General features: G+C 43.1%; 2 protein-coding genes across 6 annotated transcripts in view; one reads left to right on the top strand and one right to left on the bottom strand.

Annotated features, from left to right (window-relative positions):
* Window positions 1-821: 821 nt before the first annotated feature.
* Window positions 822-10,746, top strand: PIFO (primary cilia formation). Its single transcript, XM_047782910.1, has 6 exons — window positions 822-864; window positions 5,012-5,154; window positions 5,777-5,875; window positions 6,731-6,858; window positions 8,957-9,074; window positions 10,299-10,746. The coding sequence occupies exons 1-6, from the start codon at window positions 822-824 to the stop codon at window positions 10,365-10,367; spliced, it is 600 nt and encodes a 199-aa protein (XP_047638866.1). The 3' UTR covers window positions 10,368-10,746.
* A 707-nt stretch (window positions 10,747-11,453) lies between these two features.
* Window positions 11,454-20,328, bottom strand: part of LOC125129855 (acidic mammalian chitinase-like) — a 38,851-nt gene continuing 29,976 nt past the window's right edge. For 4 of the 5 annotated variants that reach the window (XM_047785034.1, XM_047785033.1, XM_047785035.1 and 1 more), the window contains 6 exons: window positions 16,657-16,781; window positions 15,920-16,043; window positions 15,572-15,754; window positions 14,735-14,851; window positions 14,014-14,152; window positions 11,863-12,417 (listed from right to left, as the gene is read on the bottom strand). In XM_047785034.1, coding sequence (XP_047640990.1) covers window positions 12,086-12,417; window positions 14,014-14,152; window positions 14,735-14,851; window positions 15,572-15,754; window positions 15,920-16,043; window positions 16,657-16,781 — 1,020 coding nt within the window. In that variant the 3' untranslated portion in view covers window positions 11,863-12,085. Of the gene's footprint in view, window positions 11,735-11,862; window positions 12,418-14,013; window positions 14,153-14,734; window positions 14,852-15,571; window positions 15,755-15,919; window positions 16,044-16,656; window positions 16,782-20,328 lie in introns of those variants that run through there. The other variant, XM_047785038.1, reaches the window with a different exon arrangement.

Genomic DNA, 20,328 nt, shown 5'->3' with positions numbered 1-20,328 from the left:
AGTCTTTGGTTTTTCCTTGGCACCTATCAATACCCAATATACTATATATTTTATGTGTTTACCATTTTTTTTTTTTTGGCCTTGCCTGCAGCATGTGGAAGTTCCAGGGCCAGGGATGGGCACTGTGCCACAGCAGTGACCTAAGCCACAGCAGTAACAACTCTGGATCCTTAGGCCAATGTGACACCAGGGCATTCCTGTATTTACCATTATTGTTGTCTGCCTCCACTACCAGAATTAACCTCTATGAGAACAAGGATTTCTGTTCACTGCTATATTCTCAATTCCTAGAGCAGTGCCTGGCATATTACAATAGTTTAATAAGTACCTTTGAATAAATAAATAAGGGCAGGAAGGGAGATGGTGAACAAGCCATGTAAGCTAAGCTTTGAACCAGGCACTTTATATATAGATTATCTCCTGCGTGGTGGTGATTGTTCCTATGTTACAGGTGAAGACATTGAGACCTTATGAGGAAAACTTGCCTAAGATCATGAAGTTAATAATTAGCAGAGCTTATTTTCAAAGTTGGGCCTCTCTGGCTCCCTCTACACCACAATGTTGCCTTGTGGAAAGCAAGGTCACAATGACTTGAAAGGGGGTTCAAGGGTGAGGCTGTTGCTTAGCAGCTAGGCCGAGTTACACCCTTCAATTCCGTGGTTAAAGTCCACTTGTAAGAGTGGCCAATCATGGAGACAATATGGGAGAGACTGAGGATTTTTAAAAGTCCTTCTGAGGGGGAGCTCTGGTCCAGAATTTCTTGGAGATCATCAAAGTCCATGCCACCGGCTCTACCCAGGAATGCGAAGGGAAACACAACGATGCTACAGATCACCCAGCCATTCCTTTGGGACTTTGATCATGGTAGCCACCTTCTTGGGCCCTGGTACATGTGTGAAAACTTACTTCCTCAGCTTAGGAATCTAACAGAAAGAGGTGGGGTAAAGATCTTGATCCCAGAGGGGTGGGGCAGTGCTCCACTCACCAAGTCATGAGCCTTGCCTAGAGGGGGCACCCATCAGAAGGAAAGGACATTATTTCTAAATTAGCACAAATATACCCTTTGAGATCGCTACAGCACTGGGCACGGAGGTGGTAGGTTGCACGTGCATGGATGTTGGTTAAATGCCAATTATAGGTTAGTCACTTCATGTGCGAGATATTTCCCGTGTTATCTCCTAAATTCTCAAGGCAGCTCTAAGAGGCAAGAAATGACTAGTGCTCTCTCATAGATGAAGCGAGGCTTAGGTAGTTTAAGTAACTTCCACAAGGTCAGGTAGCTAGTAAACACCAGATCAGTACCCATTCGAAGCTCTGAGGGGCTTCGAAGCCTATGTTCATTCTCTACCATCAGATAGAAGAGATGGTCCTTAAGACAGTCAGGAAAGTCGGGTTTAGAAAATCTGTTACCCTCTCCTCTACCTGTATTTTCTGTCCTTGCCTCTCCAAGCTTCAGTGTGGGTACAGTCTTCTGATTTTTCACTTTACGGTTTTTTTTTCCAGCTTTTAGAATCTTCTGTTCCCCATGCATTGAGTTCTTACTTTCAGTGATGGCACTTTTATTTCTACAATTTTTATTTTCTTCTTTTTTACTGCTTCTAAAGTTCCCCATCTTTTCATTGTCTCTTAAATTATCAAATTTTACCATTTGCTGAATTGACATATTACTCTTAAATTGAAAACATTTTTAAGACAAAAATTTGTTTAACATATACCAATTGTTGAATCAACTTATCCCTGTTCAATTAGACCATGGCAACATAGCAAGTGGCTTCCTAGAGTCATAATTCTTACAGAGCTGCACACATAGTCAAATGAGGAAAGCAGCTAACTCATAAATCTATAGCAGATCATCTCCATAAACATTAAGCATCAGGAATCCTCTTGATGTAATCACTGTGGTTAGAAATGCACATGATGGGAACTGCTGAATTCTTTTTTTTTTTTTTTTAGGGCTGCACCCAGGGCATATGGAGGTTCCCAAGCTAGGGGTCTAATCAGAGCTGTAGCTGCCGGCCTACACCACAGCCACAGCAATGCCAGAAGCGAGCCTCGTCTGCGACCTACACCACAGGTCATGCAACACCGGATCCTTAACCCAATGAGCTAGGCCAGGGGTTGAACCCACAACCTCATGGTTCGTAGTCAGATTCATTTCCACTGCACCACGACAGGAACTCCAAAGGAGCTGCTGAATTCCTTAAGGTCTTCATCAAAAGTGGCTACAGGATTTCCCGTCGTGGCTCAGTGGTTAAACGAATCCAACTAGGAACGATGAGGTTGCGGGTTCGGTCCCTGCCCTTGCTCAGTGGGTTAAGGATCCCACGTTGTGATGAGCTGTGGTGTAGGTCACAGATGCGGCTCGGATATCGAGTTGCTGTGGCTCTGGCATAGGCTGGCAGCTACGGCTCCGATTGGATCCTTAGCCTGGGAATCTCCATATGCTGCGGGAGCGGCCCAAGAAATGGCAAAAAGACAAAAAAAAAGAAAAGAAAAATGGCTACATACACGTGAATTCCCAGTGTGGTTCAACAGTAATGAGACCTACTAGGATCCATGAGGACTCAGGTTTGATCCCTGGCCTTATTCAGTCGGTTAAGAATCCAGCGTTGCTGTGAGCTGTGGTGTAGGCCGACAGAGGTAGCTCTGATTCGACCCCTAGCCTAGGATCCTCTGTATGCCATGGTCATCATTCCAAAAAAAAAAAAAAAAAATTCCCTCATTTAAAGACTCAATGAGGAGTTCCCTGATGGTCTAGTGCTTAAGGATCAGGGTGTCGGTGCTGTGGCTTGATTTCCATCCTTGGCCCAGGAACTTCTGCATGCTTCAGGCATAGCCAATAATAATAATAATAATAGTAATAATAAAAGATTTAATGACTCATCACAATCCTTAGAGCAAACAAATTCTATTTAAATTCTTTATTTTACCATTACACAATTAATGATATGAGATACACATAACACATAGTCCATTTTTGACTGTAGTAGGTTTAGACTGGCTTTAATGAAAAGTTCATAAATTTGTATCAAACTGGATGAAAGTGGACCCTGTTGTGTGCGGCCTTTTTTTTCTTTTTTCTTTTTGCTTTTTTAGGGCTGAACCCTTGGCACATAAAGGTTCCCATACTAGGGGCTGAATCAAAGCTACAGCTGCAAGCCACAGCCACAGCCACACCAGATCCAAGCCACATCTGCAAGCTACACCACAGCTCATGGCAATGCCAGATCCTTAACCCACTGAGCAAGGCCAGGGACCAAACCTACAACCTCATGGTTCCTAGTCAGGTTCATTTCCACTGAGCGATGGGAACTTCATGTTGTGTGTTATATTAGTAACATAAACATGAAGATTGATGGGGAAATTTTTTCTTTCCTGAGTACACTGAGGTCTTTACCGAGTTTGTTTTTAGGGTATAATCTATCTTTTTCTTTTAACCTCTTACCTCAGAATGAAGCCAAGAATTTGCTTCATGATCACAAATTTCCTTGCTTTCTTTTGCTTCCTATGTTCAAGCTACAGTCTTCAGGCTTTTTCTAAAATCTGGAGCCAAGTACAGGTATTTTAAAGTCCATGTTTGACATTCTAATTTCTGGATTTCCTTTAGGTATATTTCTACTGGGTTTCTTTTTTTTTCCTTTCTTTCCTTTTTTTTTTTTTTTGTGATGAGTGGTTGTTTTATATTGAATGCCAAACATTTTCATGAAAAAAATATAAAAATCAGTTGGGGCTGGAGTTCCTGTCGTGGCTCAGTGGTTAACGAATCCGACTAGGAACCATGAGGTTGCGGATTCGATCCCTGGCCTTGATCAGCAGGTTAATGATCCGGCGTTGCTGTGAGCTGTGGTGTAGGTTGCAGACTCAGCTCGGATCCTTCATTGCTGTGGCTGTGGTGTAGGCCGGTGGCTACAGCTCCAATTCAACCCCTAGCCTGGGAACCTCCATATGCCACGGGAGCATCCCAAGAAAATGGCAAAAAGACAAAAAGAAAAAAATCATCCCTGTAGACAGTGCTGTCCTGGGTATGTGTGGATGCAAGGATCATTCTTAGAAGCCAAAGTGTAGAATGGCCCAATTACACTGTGTTCCTGTTGTGTCTCATACCTGCCAACTCCTAAAGCCATCTTAAAATCAAGCAAAAAAATTGACAGAACATTGTAAATTCACCATATATTTTTTTTTAATTGCTGTTACTATCCAGGATAAAGGTAAAGAATTCATCACACTTCCTAATGTTTCTTCTTGAGTTAGGATGGGAGTTCTCTTAAGCTGACTAGATACTATCTTCAGTAATAATCATCTCTTATCTTGTGACCTACCAAGCACTAGGCAATGAACTGCTTTAATCATGTTATCTTAATCCTCAGCAACCCTATAAAGAGGAATTACTATTCCCAATTTAGAGATGAGGAAATGAGACTTAAACATTTAAGTACCTGCCCCCAATTTTAAACCACTAAGCACTTTTTTTTTTTTTTTTTTTTTGCTTATTAGGGCTATACCCACTGCATATAGAGGTTCCCAGGCTAGGGGCTGAATCAGAGCTACAGCTGCCAGCCTACACCACAGCTCATGGCAACACCAGATCCTTAACCTACTGAGCGAGTCAGGGATTGAACCTGCAACCTCATGGTTCCTAGGTGATTTGTTTCCACTGCACCACAGCATGAACTCCTAAACTACCAAGCACCTCTATAATGCTACTGCACACTTACTGTTCCACCCAAGGATGCCAGACCTTTTAAAGCCTCGAGCCCCATTTGGGGGAAGAAGGGAATCAAGAGTAGAGGCAGGAGGAAGAGTGAGGAGACTGTGAAAGAAGAAAGGTGAGGGCAGAAGGGATCAGAATTGTCTTTCACTCTCTTCTCTGGAGCTGATCAGGTTCTCGTTAAGAGCTGGGTCTGCTCTTTAGAGCTCTGCCCCACCTCCCCACATCCTACTTGCCCCTAAGCACTTACTTAGATTGAGCAACCTTCCCTTATGTGACTTTTTACTCTTTCTTGATCTTTAGAGTGGCTGGCTAACTACTCTTTTGGAACATGTCAACAGAGGAAGCTCTTTCCTCACTTCTATCCCCCAAATTTGTTGGGGAACAAATGTGTCCCTCTCAGAGGAGCACCCCACCGAGGGCCTGGATGTTACCTAACAGAAGATGTGAGTATTCACGTTCCCTTAGGTGGGTCTCAGTTCCCAGACTAAAGATACCCAAGTGTCCTAGAAGGAAAACCCTATGGGATTTGTGACCTTCAGGGTCCCAACATGAGAAAGTGCCCTGGTCCTCTGCAACCACTGTCAGGGCCAATGTCAGCAATTAAAGGATCGTTGCTCCCCTCTGAGTCCCCATCAAGTGCAAGCCTTGGCCTCATGGTCCCCAGTAGAGCCCCCACTCCATTCCTCCCTCCAAAGGCCCATCAATCAATGTCTCCCCTTAGTCCACACCTAGATGGTGGATGAGCTGGTTGGTCGGGTTATGAAATTGGATAATCAGACTGACAGCTGCGTGGGAGCAGACTGAGCTCTGTGGGGCTCAGAGGACTGGATTCCCTGGAATGTGTACAGAGGTCATTTCCTCTGCCAATCCAGCCACATTCCTTTGCAGAGTTACCTGTGGTACTTATGTAATTGGTTGTAGGGTCTTGATTCAGAGGAGTCCGGAAAGGAAGAGCAGCTTTTGCAGAGATTTAGTAATACTCTTAGGTTCACTCTGTTTTAATAATATACTGTTCTCTATGTGTGTGTTTTCTTTCTTTCTCTAATTTCTGTATATTGCCTGAAGAGCTATGGCTTGGCATACAACCTCTCTAAGATCCCGACCAGTAAAAAAGGATATACTTTTGGAGCCAGAACAGCCGTGAGGTTTGAGCCAATCAGCAAGGTTAGAAATGCCTGAATGTGCTTAGATTTTAGGGTGATCCGTGCGGCTGCCAAGTATTTGCAGTGGGGAACAAAGTTGGAGGTTACCTAAAAATATGCCCTGAAATTCAAGAAAAAAAGTCCCTTGGGCAAAAGCTATTAAGAAGCCTATCTGAAAAGCTTGGGTATTAGCATTGCAAATGTGTGTGTGAGTGTCCTGGGAGAGTAAAAACAATTACACAATTCTCAGAAGAAATAGTACCAAGCAGGGCTTCAGTTCTAAGACATATGGACATTAACATATTGGAAGCTTTGATTATATGCATCATATCTTGTCAATTAAAAAACAAATTCCAATTCCTTCACCCTTTTGTGTGATTGGGTTTCAAGTCTAAAGTCTTCAGTAGGATCCTAATCTCTTGTTGGACATTTTCCTGACACTTAAGTTCAGGGAGAGGGATACTGGCTCTAAAAGAACTGCTGAGTGGGAGGGAGGGATGGTGGGGGTAGCAGCTGCAACAAGTTACCTTGGCTTTCCGCCCACCATAGGGTTTTTTCTACAGTCTAAACTCTTTTGGGTACCTGAATCTAAGCCACACACTGATTGTAGGTTTCTACCTACTAACAAGCCTATTTCTATAGCTTGAGGTGGTTAAATCATAACTGATACATAAACAGGAAAAAGAAGCTTCAGGTTTTTCTACTTAGAAGGCTCTATATGTATACATGTATTGGCAGATGGATAGATAGATAGGATAGATAGATGATAGATAGATGGGGTAGGTAGATAGATAGATAGACAGACAGACAGACAGACAGACAGACAGACAGATGGATCGATCACCTTCTAACATTTTGGTCTTTTTCTTGAAAACAGGATATGACACCTTACCCTGGCATGTACCAGACAGTCAGTCCTCAAGAGCAAAAACATAAACAGAACTTTGCTCCCTTTAATTCCTCGTTGCCGCAATTTAAGACAGACTCAAAGGACACTTATCCTGGGTATGGCTCCCATTTTCTGGTGCACTTCAGTAAAGAGCAATAGGGACAGGAAATACAAAGAAGGGATTGCATCCCAACCATGCCCGCAAATAGGAAAATACCCGTCTTTAAAGAGTCAACCTCTGGCCTTCCAGCTCTCTAGAATTATAAAACTGTAAAGTAGGAGTTCCCATTGTAGCTCAGCAGATTAAGAACTCAACTAGTGTCTGTGAGGATGCAGGTTCAATCCCTGGCCTCGCTCATTTGGGTTAAGAATCCGGCATTGCCACAAGCTGCGGCACAGGTCACAGATGTGGCTCAGATCTGACATTGTCATGGCTCTGGTGTAGGCTGGCAGCTGCAGCTCTGATTCGCCCCCTAGCGGGAACTTCCATATGCCACATGGGCAGCCATAAAAAGAAAAAGGAATTGTAAAGTATAGTGGTTCATTCATAAATATTTATAAACGGCCGAGCAGTTTTGTGGGTTCCAGAGACTTTGCATTAAACCCTTCCGCCAAGCCTCCTCTTTCTCGGAGCTTACATTCTAGAGTCCGGACAGATGGGAAGCAATTAAATAAGAAAATACCAATGGTAACAAGGAGCATGGTCACGTACTTTCTAAGTCAGATTGTGACACTTCTAAGAGCGAAAGCAGGTCTTACTAATAATTATACCAAGACGGTAACCACACACTGGGACTGTCATGGGCACACCAGGTAGTAGGGTGACCTGGTGATGTGCTAAGAAAACCAAAGAGGATGATGATACGATACGGGGTGACAGACTGGGTCCTACTTTAGCATGGATTGTCAAGATAGGTCTTTCTAGGGAAATGATGCTTGATCTGAAATCACCATGACAAGACTGAGCTGGCTCTGTGAAGATCTGGTCCCCGAGTGTCCCAGGCAGGAGGAATAGCAAGTGCAAAGGCTGTACGTGGGAAGGAAGTTGGTGTGAGGGAAAAAGAAAGAGGGCTAGTATGGCTAGGGTAGAGTGGGCAAGGAGGAAATGAGAACAGGAGGAGGAGGAGCTGGAGGACACAGGCTTTGCAGACCAAGGGAGGCATTCTAAGCGCCTAGGAAGCCACTCAGAATGCATGGAAATGTAGGGCGCAGGGGCAAGGTCGTCCTTGTACTGGTGAGAAAGCCATGGATCAGAGAAGAAGGGTAACTTTCTCAAGGTTGCAGTAAGGAAGTGGGTGTCTTAAATCTTGATTCCTATGTCGCTCTATGTGTTATTTCCACAGCGAAGTGTCTACACCGAAAGACAAAGTGTCATGAGCAAAGGCAATTATAAAATAATCCCATTGTCAAGAAATTTCACATCATCAGAAGTACTTAATGCATCATTGTTGTAGTTCTCACCTACCACCTCTGGGTTTTTTTTCTTGTTTGTTTGTTTGTTGTTTTTGTTTGTTTGTTTGTTTTTTAGGGCCCCACCCACGGCATATGGAGGTTCCCAGGCTAGGGGTCCAATCGGAGCTTTAGTTGCTGGTCTACACCACAGCCACAGCAACACAGGATCCAAGCCATGTCTGCAACCTACACCACAGCTCATGGCAATGCCAGATTCTTAACCCACTGACCAAGGCTAGGAATCAAACCTGCATCCTCATGGATGCTAGTCAGATTTAACCACTGAGCCACGACAGAAACTCCGAGACCAAGTATCTTGAACACTAAAACCTAATTAGAAATACATTCATAGGCAAAGTAACCTTATGTAATCAGTTGCTTGCCTTTTCCCAAACAGGACACTAGATCAGGGGTAGAAGTTCATCTACAGTCACTAATTCACTACACATGATGGGTTTTTTTGTTTGTTTTTTGTTTTTTTGTCTTTTTGCCATTTCTTGGGCCTCACCCCGTGGCATATGGAGGTTCCCAGGCTAGGGGTTGAATGGGAGCTGTAGCCACCGGCCTACGCCAGAGCCACAGCAACTTGGGATCCGAGCCGCGTCTGCGACCTACACCACAGCTCATGGCAACGCCGGATCCTTAACCCACTGAGCAAGGCCAGGGATTGAACTTGCAGCCTCATGGTTCCTAGTCGGATTCGTTAACCACTGAGCCATGACGGGAACTTCTACACACGATGTTTTGTACTTTCATTTCTAGCCCTGCTACATACAACCCAGAGATAAAGCCATTCCGGAAAGTCTCCTGGCCGATGAAATTTGGATCTCCAGACTGGGCTCAGGTTCCATGTCTACAGAAAAGAACCCTGAAGGCTGAGGTAGTAAGATTGGACTTCTACAGGGCATGCTGCCTAAAACTTTCATGTATGTCAATGATTCTTAACCAGGAGTCCATGAATAAGCTTCAAGAATTCCTTGTTCCCCTGAAATTAAATGCACAATTTCGTTTGTGTAGACATATGGAGATCTTTTTGAAGCGTTACACATTTTCCTTCAATTATTAAAGGCGTGTGTGAATGAAAAAGTCACATTTTCTTATTTAATCCTCATATAATCCTCAATCCTAGCCTGTTTGAAGAAACAGGCTCAGATGGATTGAGTGATATGTGGAAGTTACCCAGGTCTAATCTAGATCTTGTGACTCCTCAGCCTTTCCATCAAAGGATCCTCAGCCTTTCCATCATTGGATCATCAAAGGGCCGTATATCCTTCTGGCAAGAGCATGGATTTCAGGAACAAATTGCCTAGATTCAAGTATTAGTTCCATATGTTTTCACTGGGTTCCCTAACTTTTCTAGGCCTCAATTTTCTTATCTTTAAAATGAGTATAATGGGAGTTCCCATTGTGGCTCAGTGGTAACAAACCTGACTAGTATCCATGAGGATGCAGGTTTGATCCCAGTAGGTTAAGGATCCAGTGCTGCTGTGATCACAGATGCAACTCAGATCCTGCGTGACTGTGGCTGTGGTGTAGGCTGGCAGATTCAGCCCCTACCCTGGGAACTTCCATATGCCACAGGTGCAGCCCTAGAAAATAGATAAATAAATAAAATGGGTATAATGATAGACTCAATGTGATAAAATTATAAACACTTCTATATTGAAGAGAGGTATTTAGCACAGTGCTTGTTACATAATAAATGATCAATCCATGTAAGCTATCACAATTCCAAAGGTGCCTTTTTTTTTCCTGGTAGAACTTTGAATCAATTCTGTAAGTATTATTAAATTCCTAAAATATTAACATCATCGGGCTAAGGCCTATGGGTAACATTTAAGAATTAAACACATGATCTTTGTTTTCAAGACGTTTCCCAGCTCCACTTGCAGAGTTTCCAAATAGAAACTAATTTCTAGCATAAGATACCCCAGAGTGAGATGACAGAGTAGACTATACACCAGTGTGGAGAGTCACCAAGGCTAGGAGACTAGGGGGTTGGGTTCAGCTCGGCCACAGTAGCTCTAAGGTACAATTCTATTTGCACAGCCACAAGACCAGGTTCTCATTAGATTATTGACCAGATCATATTCTTTCATTGCAGCTGCCCACAGACAAAGACTTTAGGAAGCATCGGAACCGCGTGGCCTACCTAAGCCTGTATTACAACTGAAAACCTGTGACTGCCTTCGCGTGCTCCTCCTGAGCACAGAACCTCCACCACTGATGAGAGGCTCCTGTCTTTCTGCGTTGCTCTGGCCCTCTTGTCTGCCAGCAGGGGGCGCAGGGAGGGGCCAGGGCTCCTAACTAGCCCATGACGCCATAAAGACGAGTTCAGAGGGCTCCATCTCCCTGTGCTGGTGGTTTGTCGTATGCACACAAAGATGGGTCTGGGGCTCCTCCTGAGTGTTCAGTGGGGTGGCTTTGCTTTCCTGAAAGACCTGTGGGTCCCGCCTCTAACTCTTAGTCCCAGGCACGAGTTTTAGGTTTCCTACCACTGGCCTGGTGACAGGAGACTGTTGGTCTCTGCAGATCAAGAATTTGGATGGCTTGCTCGGCTCATATTTGGACTTGCTGGATGCAGAGGATATTAAGACTGTGTTAACATTTCGGTTAGTTATGGGAGTGTGATGCTGAGAGACCTAATGCCTTAAGGGCCAGGATCTTCTGAAGAATAATGGCGAAAGAAAGGTCCACTGAAGATAAAGATATGAAAGATATGAAAGAATATGAAGATAAAGATACCCCAGTCTAAAAACTTTTAACCCATGTAAAGCCTTCTTTTAATCTGATGATTTAAAATTTTCTATTACCTTGTCAAGAAATTTTCTAAATTTTTATAACGATTTATTACAATGTTCTGTCAATTTCTGCTGTAAAGGGGCCCAGTTTTATACAGATACATACATATATATATATAGATATAGATATAGATATAGATATATATACACACACACACACACACAGACGCATTCATTTTTTCACATATCCTCTATTATGTTCCATCACAAGTGATTAGACATACGAATTTTTTTTATTGCTTTTTTAGGGCTGCACCTGTGGCACATGGAGGTTCCCAGGCTAGGGATCAAATTGGAGCTACAGATAACTGGCCTACACCACAGCCACAGCAACATCAGATCTGAGCTGCATATGTGACCTACACCATGGCTCATGGCAACGCTGCATCCTTAACCCACTGAGCAAGGCCAGGGATCAAACCTGCAACCTCATGTTTCTTGGTTGCATTTATTTCCGATGCACCACAACAGGAACTCTGAGCTATAAGAAATGTATAAGACTTGAGATAAGTCAAAATTAACTTTTCTCACCTCTCTCACATGCCTCCCTCCCTTTGCTCCTTTGGATTCATACCCGTGCAGGTTTTATCAGAGGTGATCATTTAGCATTCTTTTTTTTTCTGCGGTGGGGACTTGGGCCCCTTGATGAGAGGCTGTTGATCGTGGCGAGAGAACATCTCTCACGTTGCCCTTTGGTTCATGCTCTCAAGGCTCTTCCCAGAGAAAGGAACTCCCCCTCCTACAAGAGTAATCGGACTTGATAAGATGTGGAATTTTTAATATCGCTTCAGTTAAACTTTAGGGTCCCTTGAAATGCTAAATGGTGTGGACAAGTCCTTAAAGTAGTAAAAATGATACAAAAAAATAAAACATGCCGTGTCATATTTATTTTATATATGGAATTGGTTTCAGGGGCTGACGACTTTTTTTTTAGGTTTTAATGGAGTAAAGCCTAGTCACAAGGCTGTTTTAGTAAGGGAGGGTGTTTACAATCAGATTGGTATCCTTCACGGCCGACTTGGAATATTGGAAGAGGTAGTCTGAATGCAGTTCAAGAGAACCTATGACAAAGCAGCATTTTGCCAACACTTTAAATTGAAGGCCAATTACAACACTTGCAGTTCTCGTCAAACACCAGACCCTGGGCACACTGGAAGTGGAAGGTTCTGCCTCCAGCACACTGGTAGTACTTGGTGCTGTCTTTAGGATCACTGTAAATGCCATCTGCTTTCCCAGTACAGAAACCGTCATCTCCTCCACTGCCTCCATCGCCACCGCCTTCTCCTCCTCCTCCTCCACTGCCTCCATCGCCACCACTTTCTCCACCACTGCCGCCATCGCCACCAACATCGGCACAGAAACCTTCACTTCTGGGTGTCACTAGTTGGTTATACCAGGTCTTGATGGCTGGTGGAGTACATTCTAAAAGAGCATTTCAGAGTATCAACATGAGCTGTTTTTGAACCTAGAAGCAACAACGATAGATCTCCTCCTATATCAGCTGTTTTCTCTAAGAACTTGAGCCCCATGAGGGTTCTAAGCTGTGGCTGGGAAGAATGTCACAGGGGACAGATGTCCAAAGCAAGGAGGAAGAGGGAAGAAGGGCCACTGGAGTCCTGGCAGGATGTCATCCCTGGGCTTCCATTTTGCAGGAGGAGGTAAAGCCCACCCTACAGTGATGAGGTCAAGGAACTTATTGGGGGAACTAATTATTACTTATGTTTTAGTAGGGAAGGCTTATCTGTCCATATTTCTGCCATAAGTAATACATCTGCATTTTGTCATCTTGTTTTCTTGTTTACCTTAAGTATTATACTTGGATTTTTGTTATCTTGTTATGTTTTGCTTCTTCTTCTTTTTTTTTTTTTTTTTGTCTTTTGTCCTTTTTTAGGATCACACCACGGCATATGGAGGTTCCCAGGCTAGGGGTCTAATCTGAGCTACAGCTGCCAGCCACAGCCACAGCCACAGCAACGCCAGCTCCAAGCCACGTCTGCAACCTACACCACAGCTCACGGCAAGTCCAGATCCTTAACCCACTGAGCGGGGCCAGGGATTGAACTCACAACCCCCTGGTTCCTAGTCGGATTCGTTTCCACTGCGCCATGACGGGAACTCCATGTTTTGCTTCTTCGTTTCTTCTTTTTATGCTTTATTTTTGCTTGTTTCCTTCCAACATTGTTTCCCCTTCCTTTTTTTTTTTTTTCCCCTCCCTCTGGCAATTCAGACATTATTTATTTCATTTAAGTCTACTCCTAGAATGTGCTCAACCACTGTAATTTGCTGCCTTATTGCCTCACTCTACAACTTTTGAGCCCATTTTATAATCATCTCTTGTAGGCTTTTATAATTTAAAAAGATCAAAGATTCTGTGAAGTTCCTGAGAGTAGAGATACAAGAAATGCTTCTATCTTCTACTTCGCTACACCCGTCAGTAGGCTTACTCCACGGATGTTTAACCAAGGAACACAAGGCCGTGTGAAGAGCAGAGGTTTCTCTCCTCTCATGGCTGAGTGGGTGACCAATCAGCAACATGAGCCTTTGTCCCTGCTCTTCTTCAAGACCTACCTCTGACCCTCCCCACTAGTATCCAAAGACACAATCTGCATCTAAGGCAAGAGTGAAGTGGTCCAGCTGGCCTGCTTATCTCTAAGCACTGCACCAAGAGGGAAATGGTCTAGTTTAGAGAAAGTATTGGCACACATGCATCAGACTCAACTTTCAAGATATCGGATTATTCCTCCCAGACAAAATTTTCCTAAGAAGCAAGGCCCACCTCTGGGGTATCAGATATACTCAAATCCTTGCCCACATAGCTACTGAACTTAGACTGGGCTCCTCACTGAAAAACGGATTTCTAAAAGGGCTCTTTCTGTAAATCTGTCCCTTTATTTCAAATGTGAAGGCCTGTGAGCTCTGGGGCTGCCTCCATAGCAACTTGCCCCGCCACCGTTGCCATTCTCACAGCTTGACCTGCATCATCTTTAGAATGATATGGTCAACTCAGTAGTGACGTACCTGAGGACAGACCCAGGAGTGACTTCAGCTTGCTTATGAGTGGATATTTGCCCTCATTACAGAAGGAGCCTGAGAAGTCATCCAGATCAATGGCCCAAACCATGGCCCCACCAAGATTGTTCTCCTTAAGAAAGTCAACCTGAGGACAAAAAGAGCACTTGGCCACCAGAAGCAAATGGTATCTATGCAACAACCAGACAGTGAAATGTGGGTAACCAGGTGATATTAGGGGGGTGAAATGCAGGGGGGATAAAACCCTACCAATTTTTCTTTTATGAAATGATAAGTGGTTTTGGATTCAAAACTACTGAGTAATTGGCTATCTCAGTTCTATTCTTGTTTTCTTGTTCTAGTTAATAAACTCTTGGGTGGTAACATAAGTAAAGCTAATATTTGTTTAATACTAGTATTCCAGGCAAATCTACCTTTTTTTTTTTTTTTTTAAGGGCCGCACCCACAGCATATGAAGTTCCGGAGCTGTAGCTGCTGGCCTATGGCATAGCCAAAGCAACATGGGATCGGAGTCACACCTGTGACCTACACCGCAGCTCACGGCAACACCAGGTTCTTAACCCACTGAGTGAGGCCAAGGATCAAATCTAAAACCCTTGGACACTAGTCAGGTTCTTTACCACTTAGCCACAAGGCGAACTCCCCAGGCTTATCTACATTTTAACTTGGTTAATCTTCACAGGAAATGCTACTCGTACACTGTTCATACCTTATATCCATAGCTCTCAATATTGTCATAGCCAAGCCACTCAGTGTCTTTATAAGCATATGGGACTTTTTGGTCTTCAATCCAGACTTTTGTGGCTCCATTTAGGAATGTGCAGACCTATGGGGGAATGAAGAAGGCAACGTTGGGTATATCACAGGTCATGGCATGTATCGTAAGAAGAAGGACTTAAATGGGAGAGAAATAGGAATGGGAGGGGATGGAAAGGGAGCATTGTGAAATATCTCCATTAATTTCACATATTTCTTTCTCTTAAGCGATTATGTTTCATAAAATGAAGACAAAAATTTCCATGAAACCAGCTACAAAGAAGGTAAATTCTAATTCTGTCCCCAGAGGTTTGTTGAGAAATGTTAAGCATGACTATAGGATTCAGGTGATTCTTCCACAAACACTTGAGTATTTGGAAAACACTCCTAACCATTCACCTATCAGTCTCTGAATTTTCAACACAAGGCTTGAGTAAATGCAGTCAATTCAAGTTGGAAGGAAGATCCAATTATCTGCCATTTCTAGGCTAGACTATGGAAACCCTTCTCTAGCTATTACATGGATGTAACAGAATTCAGTATAGCTTTGGGTGTCATCTAGCAAAGATGGTGTCATAACTTCAAAATCCTAAAAGGAAGTTCAGGTTGTTTTTTTTTTTTAAGTGAAAAGTATTCCACAGCCAGCAGCCTGTCTTTCCCCAGGCTGCCATGCTCAGAGCAATGAGAAGCCAGGATATATGATCTCAAGAGTAGAAGGGTAGCGGGATGACTCGGCCAGTGGAAGAATTTTCCCCAGTGCCTTTCAGCCTGAAAGAGCCATGCTGGTTACCTCATAGGAAGCCCAGAAGCCAGCCTCACGTGTGTATGGTCCAGACGACCCTGCTCCAGAGACTGGGGCACAGACAGAGGTGTCAGAAGTGCTGAGCCGGAAAGTCCTCCCATAGGTGGGGAACCCCATGAGGAGCTTCTCTGAAGGGACCCCGTTGGCTCTCCAGTACTTCATGGCAAATTCCTAAAGAAGGCAGCACAGACATTTCTCCTCACCAGTGTCTGTCCCATTCGCTTAACAAAGTCTAGCTCACTGCCCCCCAAAGAGAAAGCCTCTTTCCCAGCAAACACCGCTCCCAGGCTCTTCCCCATCTCCCCTCTGCAAATGATCTGAGGTTTGCTTTCTCACACAGTTGAAATAACGCATGTCGCCTTCATCCTTGGATCCGACATGCAGCGGACTGTTGTGCCCTGTACATGTATCCCAGCCGCCATGGAAGTCATAGGTCATCACACTGATGAAATCAAGGAGCCTGGAACAAGAGATTTGGACCCATCACGATCCTAGGAGAATTTTTTCCTATGGAAAACTTAAGAGCAATCAACAGTAGCAATGACAATTCATGACGCCAAGTAGATACCCATATTGCCCCACTGATGAGGCTTTCTGGGTGGTATCCCCAGGAGCAGGTTTTCTTCTGTGACCCCCACGGAGCTAGACAGGAAGTCTCCTTTACGTCCTTGAAAGAAACTGGGCAAACCCAGAGCAGGGAGTAAGGAGATGTAGTCATAGAGCGTGTGTCTCAGAAACCCATGTCCATAGAGCTATGGGAATCACAGGTAAGTAGCTTTGTCGATAGCAGCTTTCCTGATTGTACACTTTTTCTAATGAGGATTTCTATTACATATAAGGATTTCCCAAGGTCTTGAATCTTGTTCTCCTTTCCCCCAAAGCCTACTATAGTGATAATTTAAAGGAGTGACTACCTTATCCCAGAACCACTAAATCTCCAAACATTTTTGGTTATTGATGGTACCAACTTTCCCAATGCTTTGTTTACATAACTACTTGGAATGCTTTCTACCAAACTATGAAGGAATCTCTGATCTCGTATTCGAAGGTCCTGAGGGACTCGTCACACTCACTTCCCAATCGCTGCAATTTCATATCCTGCATCAATGGTTCCTTTTCCAGCAGATACAGCTGCTGTGATCAGCAGTCTGGGGCGTCCTGTATTTTTAGCCTCTTCTTCAAAAGCTGTTAGCATTTCCTAAATAGAAGAGAAGGTAGATTTTAGTAGCTTTCTTCATTATCTTTCCCATAGTGAGTCCCTCTTGGGATGGTGTCCAGATCATAGCATCTCCCCGTTTCTGGAAATAGTCTCTGAAATATAGGGATGGGTTCTGGGAAAGTATAACTTGGAACAAAGACACAACTACTACAAGCCCTTGAATCTAAGTCTAATTTAATGACAATCCTAGAAAAAAAGATCAGGAACTCCTGCCAGAAGATCTAGGAGATTTCTTCCCTAGATCATCCCTTATCCTGGTATTTGTGGATTGCCATGCTAAGCCCTTTCCTGCCTCTAAGCTTTTGCAAATGCTATTACCACTTCCTTAGAAAATTCTTCCTATCCTTTGTACTCCCATTCCTTTTAACTCTTCATATTGCTGCTCAAATACCACTTTCTCTGAGAAGACTCCCCTGACCATCTTACTTGCTGATTATCAAGATGTATATCTATTTATTTATCTACTCTGTATTCTCCAGTCTGCTGTTAATCCCACAAGAGCAGAAATCACATCTATCTTCTCTTTTTCCAGTGTGAAGCATGTCTGGGTCATAGGAGGTACTCAATGAATGAATGACATAATGAATGGTTGCTTCTTCCTAATTCAAGAACTTACTGGAATAGAGGATTCAAGATGGAAGTGCTGAAAGATTCTGAACTCACTCCTCCCATGGATACAACAAATCTACAACTACATATGGAAAAAAAAAAAGCCTCTGCAAAGGACCTGAATACTGGATGAAGAGGCGCCACAGCAAAGGGTAAGAGGATGTCATTGAGATGAGTAGATGAAACAGAGATACAGGAAAAACCACACTCCAGCCACAGTGATAGACAGTCAGGAAGTATATCAAAGGTACAGTTATTTTCCCTGAGGAATGAAGGTTTCAAGTTCCACATAAGGCCAACCAACTCTTAGATCCTGCACAGAAGAGACAAGCATTGCTCTGAATTGCTATATTTGAAAACCAGTGGGAAATATTCCCAGGAAAACCACAGAACTACAGGGAAAGGAAATTCCATTATTCAAGGAGCCACATGCAGTTTCACTTGATAAAACAAACAAACAAAAAAAACCAAAACACCTGCACAAAATCACCACATTGTAAAGTGCCTGGACCATAGATGAAAGAGACCCACTTACCAATCCTTAAGCATCTGATGAGAATCAGGAACCAGTTGAGATGATCCTTGGGGACTGAGACCCTAGTGGGAGCCACTTTTTCCATCTCGGACAATCTTAATAAAACTGGCACTGGTGGTACCATATTATAAATCTCCACCTAACCCATGGGTGCACACAGCCAAGAGCCCTTCCTGCCCCTGTGTCTCAGAAGTGCTTCACAGTCAGCCAGGAAATAACCCTGCTGGGCACTGGTGGGTGGGGCCCCAGTGCAGTTCTGAGGGCCAGCTCCATCCCCAGCACCTGGAAGCCACTGAGAATGGTTCTTGCAGCCATTCTAGGGCCAGCCCTGCCCAAAAGTACCCAGCAACCACCATGGATGGGTCTCATAGAAATTCTGGGGCCAGCCTACCCATTAATAACTGGCAGCCACCATGACTGGGCCCCACAGGAATTCCAGGGGCTAGCCCTCACCACTAGCATCCAGCAGCCACTGCAGTGAGACCCCCACAGACACTGTGAGGGGTCAGTGTGCTGTTGTAGTAGCTATGACGTCACCACAACAAGTAAACACACACAGCCCACAAAGAGGACATGGTTTGCACACATTGCTCTGGTGGCCAGGTATGATGGTGCTTCTGAACCCCAAAGGACATCTCCTACATTAAACCACTCCTTCAAGACTGGGAGAGGTAACTGATTTACTTAATACATCAAAACAAACATAGGGAATTAGGCAAAATGAGGAGACAGCGGATATATTCCAAACAAACAAAAAAAGACAAAAATATCAGAAAAAAAGAATGAAATGAAATGAAGATAACTAATCTAGCTGATAAAGTGTTCAAAGTAATGATCATAAAGATGCTCACTGAACTTTGGAGAAGAAGGAAAAAGCACAATGACAACATCAGCAAAGAGAGAAAATATAAGAAAACAGTAAGCAGAAGTTATAACTGAACTGAAAAATACGTTAAAGGTGTTCAACAACATATTAGATGAAATAGAAAAACAAATCAGTGAGCTAGAAGACAAAGCAATAGAACTCAGACAGAGTAACAAATTGAACAAAGATTTTAAAAAAAAAGGATACTTTATGGGATCTTTGGTACAACATCGAGTAGAACAACATTCACATTATATGGGTCCTAGAAGTAGAAGAGAAAGAGAAAGGGACAGAAAAAATTATCTTAAGAAATAGCAGCTAAAGAATTCCTTATCTGGGAAAGGAAATAGAAATCCATATCCAGGAAGCTCGGAGAGTTCTGAATAAAATGAACCCAAAAAGACATTCACAAAGACACATTAAAATGGTGAAGGTTAAGGAAAAACAGTCAGCTGCTTTTAGGAAAGCAGTAGGGAAAAAACAATTTGTTACATACAAGGGAAGCTCCATAAGGCTATCAGCAGATTTTTCAGCAGAAACCTTATGGGACAGAAGGGAATGGCCAAGACATATTCAACATACTAAAAGGAAAAAAAAAGAAACTCCCACCATGAATTTTCTAGCCAACAAGGCCATCATTCAGGATTGAAGGAGAGATAATGAGTTTCTGAGATAATCAAAAGCTAAAGAAGTTCCCCACCACAAAATTGCCCTTACAATAAATTGGTTTTTGGCTATGTCCATGGAAGTTCCCACACCAAAGACTGAACCTGAACCACAGCAGTGACAAGTCCAAAGCCAAAACTGCTATGCCACTAGGGAATTCCCACAAGAAATGTTTAGGGGCCTTCATTGAGATAAAAAGGAATGGCAATAATTAGTAATAAAAATACAGAGAGTTCCCATTGTGGCTCAGCAGATTAAGAGCTGACACAGTCTCCATGAGGATGTGGGTTCAATCCCTGGCCTTGCTCAGTGGGTTAAGAATCTGGCATTACTGCACCAAACAAAAGCCTAGAAGCAGTTGGCTTCACTGGCAAATTCTACAAAACATTCAAAGATTTATTACCTAGCCTTCTCAAACTCTTGTAAAAATTTAAAAAGGAGGGAAATTTTTCAAACATATTTCACAAAGCCAGCATTACCCTGATACCAAAAATTGACAAGGATCACACAAAAATACAGGCCAATACTCTCTAACAGATGTAGAAAAAGCAGTTGATAAAATTCAACATCCATTTGTAATAAAATCTCTCAATAAAGTGGGTAAAGAGAGAATACACCTCAACATAAAATGGTCATATATGACAACACACATTTAACATCATATTCAATGATGAAAACCTAAAAGCTTTCCCTCTAAGATCAAGAACAAGACAAGGATATGCCCTCTTAGCACTTCTACTTAACATAATATCAAAAGCCCTAGCCACAGCAATTAGGCAAGAAAAAGAAATAAGGACATTCAAATTGATAAGTCTGGCTAAGTGTTTATCAATTTTGTTCATCTTTTCAAA

The sequence above is a fragment of the Phacochoerus africanus genome, chromosome 6 (genome assembly GCF_016906955.1).
Source record: "Phacochoerus africanus isolate WHEZ1 chromosome 6, ROS_Pafr_v1, whole genome shotgun sequence".
Lineage (NCBI taxonomy): Eukaryota > Metazoa > Chordata > Mammalia > Artiodactyla > Suidae > Phacochoerus > Phacochoerus africanus.
The sequence above is the reverse complement of the archived record's forward strand: the minus strand, read 5'-3'. Positions and strand labels throughout refer to the sequence as shown.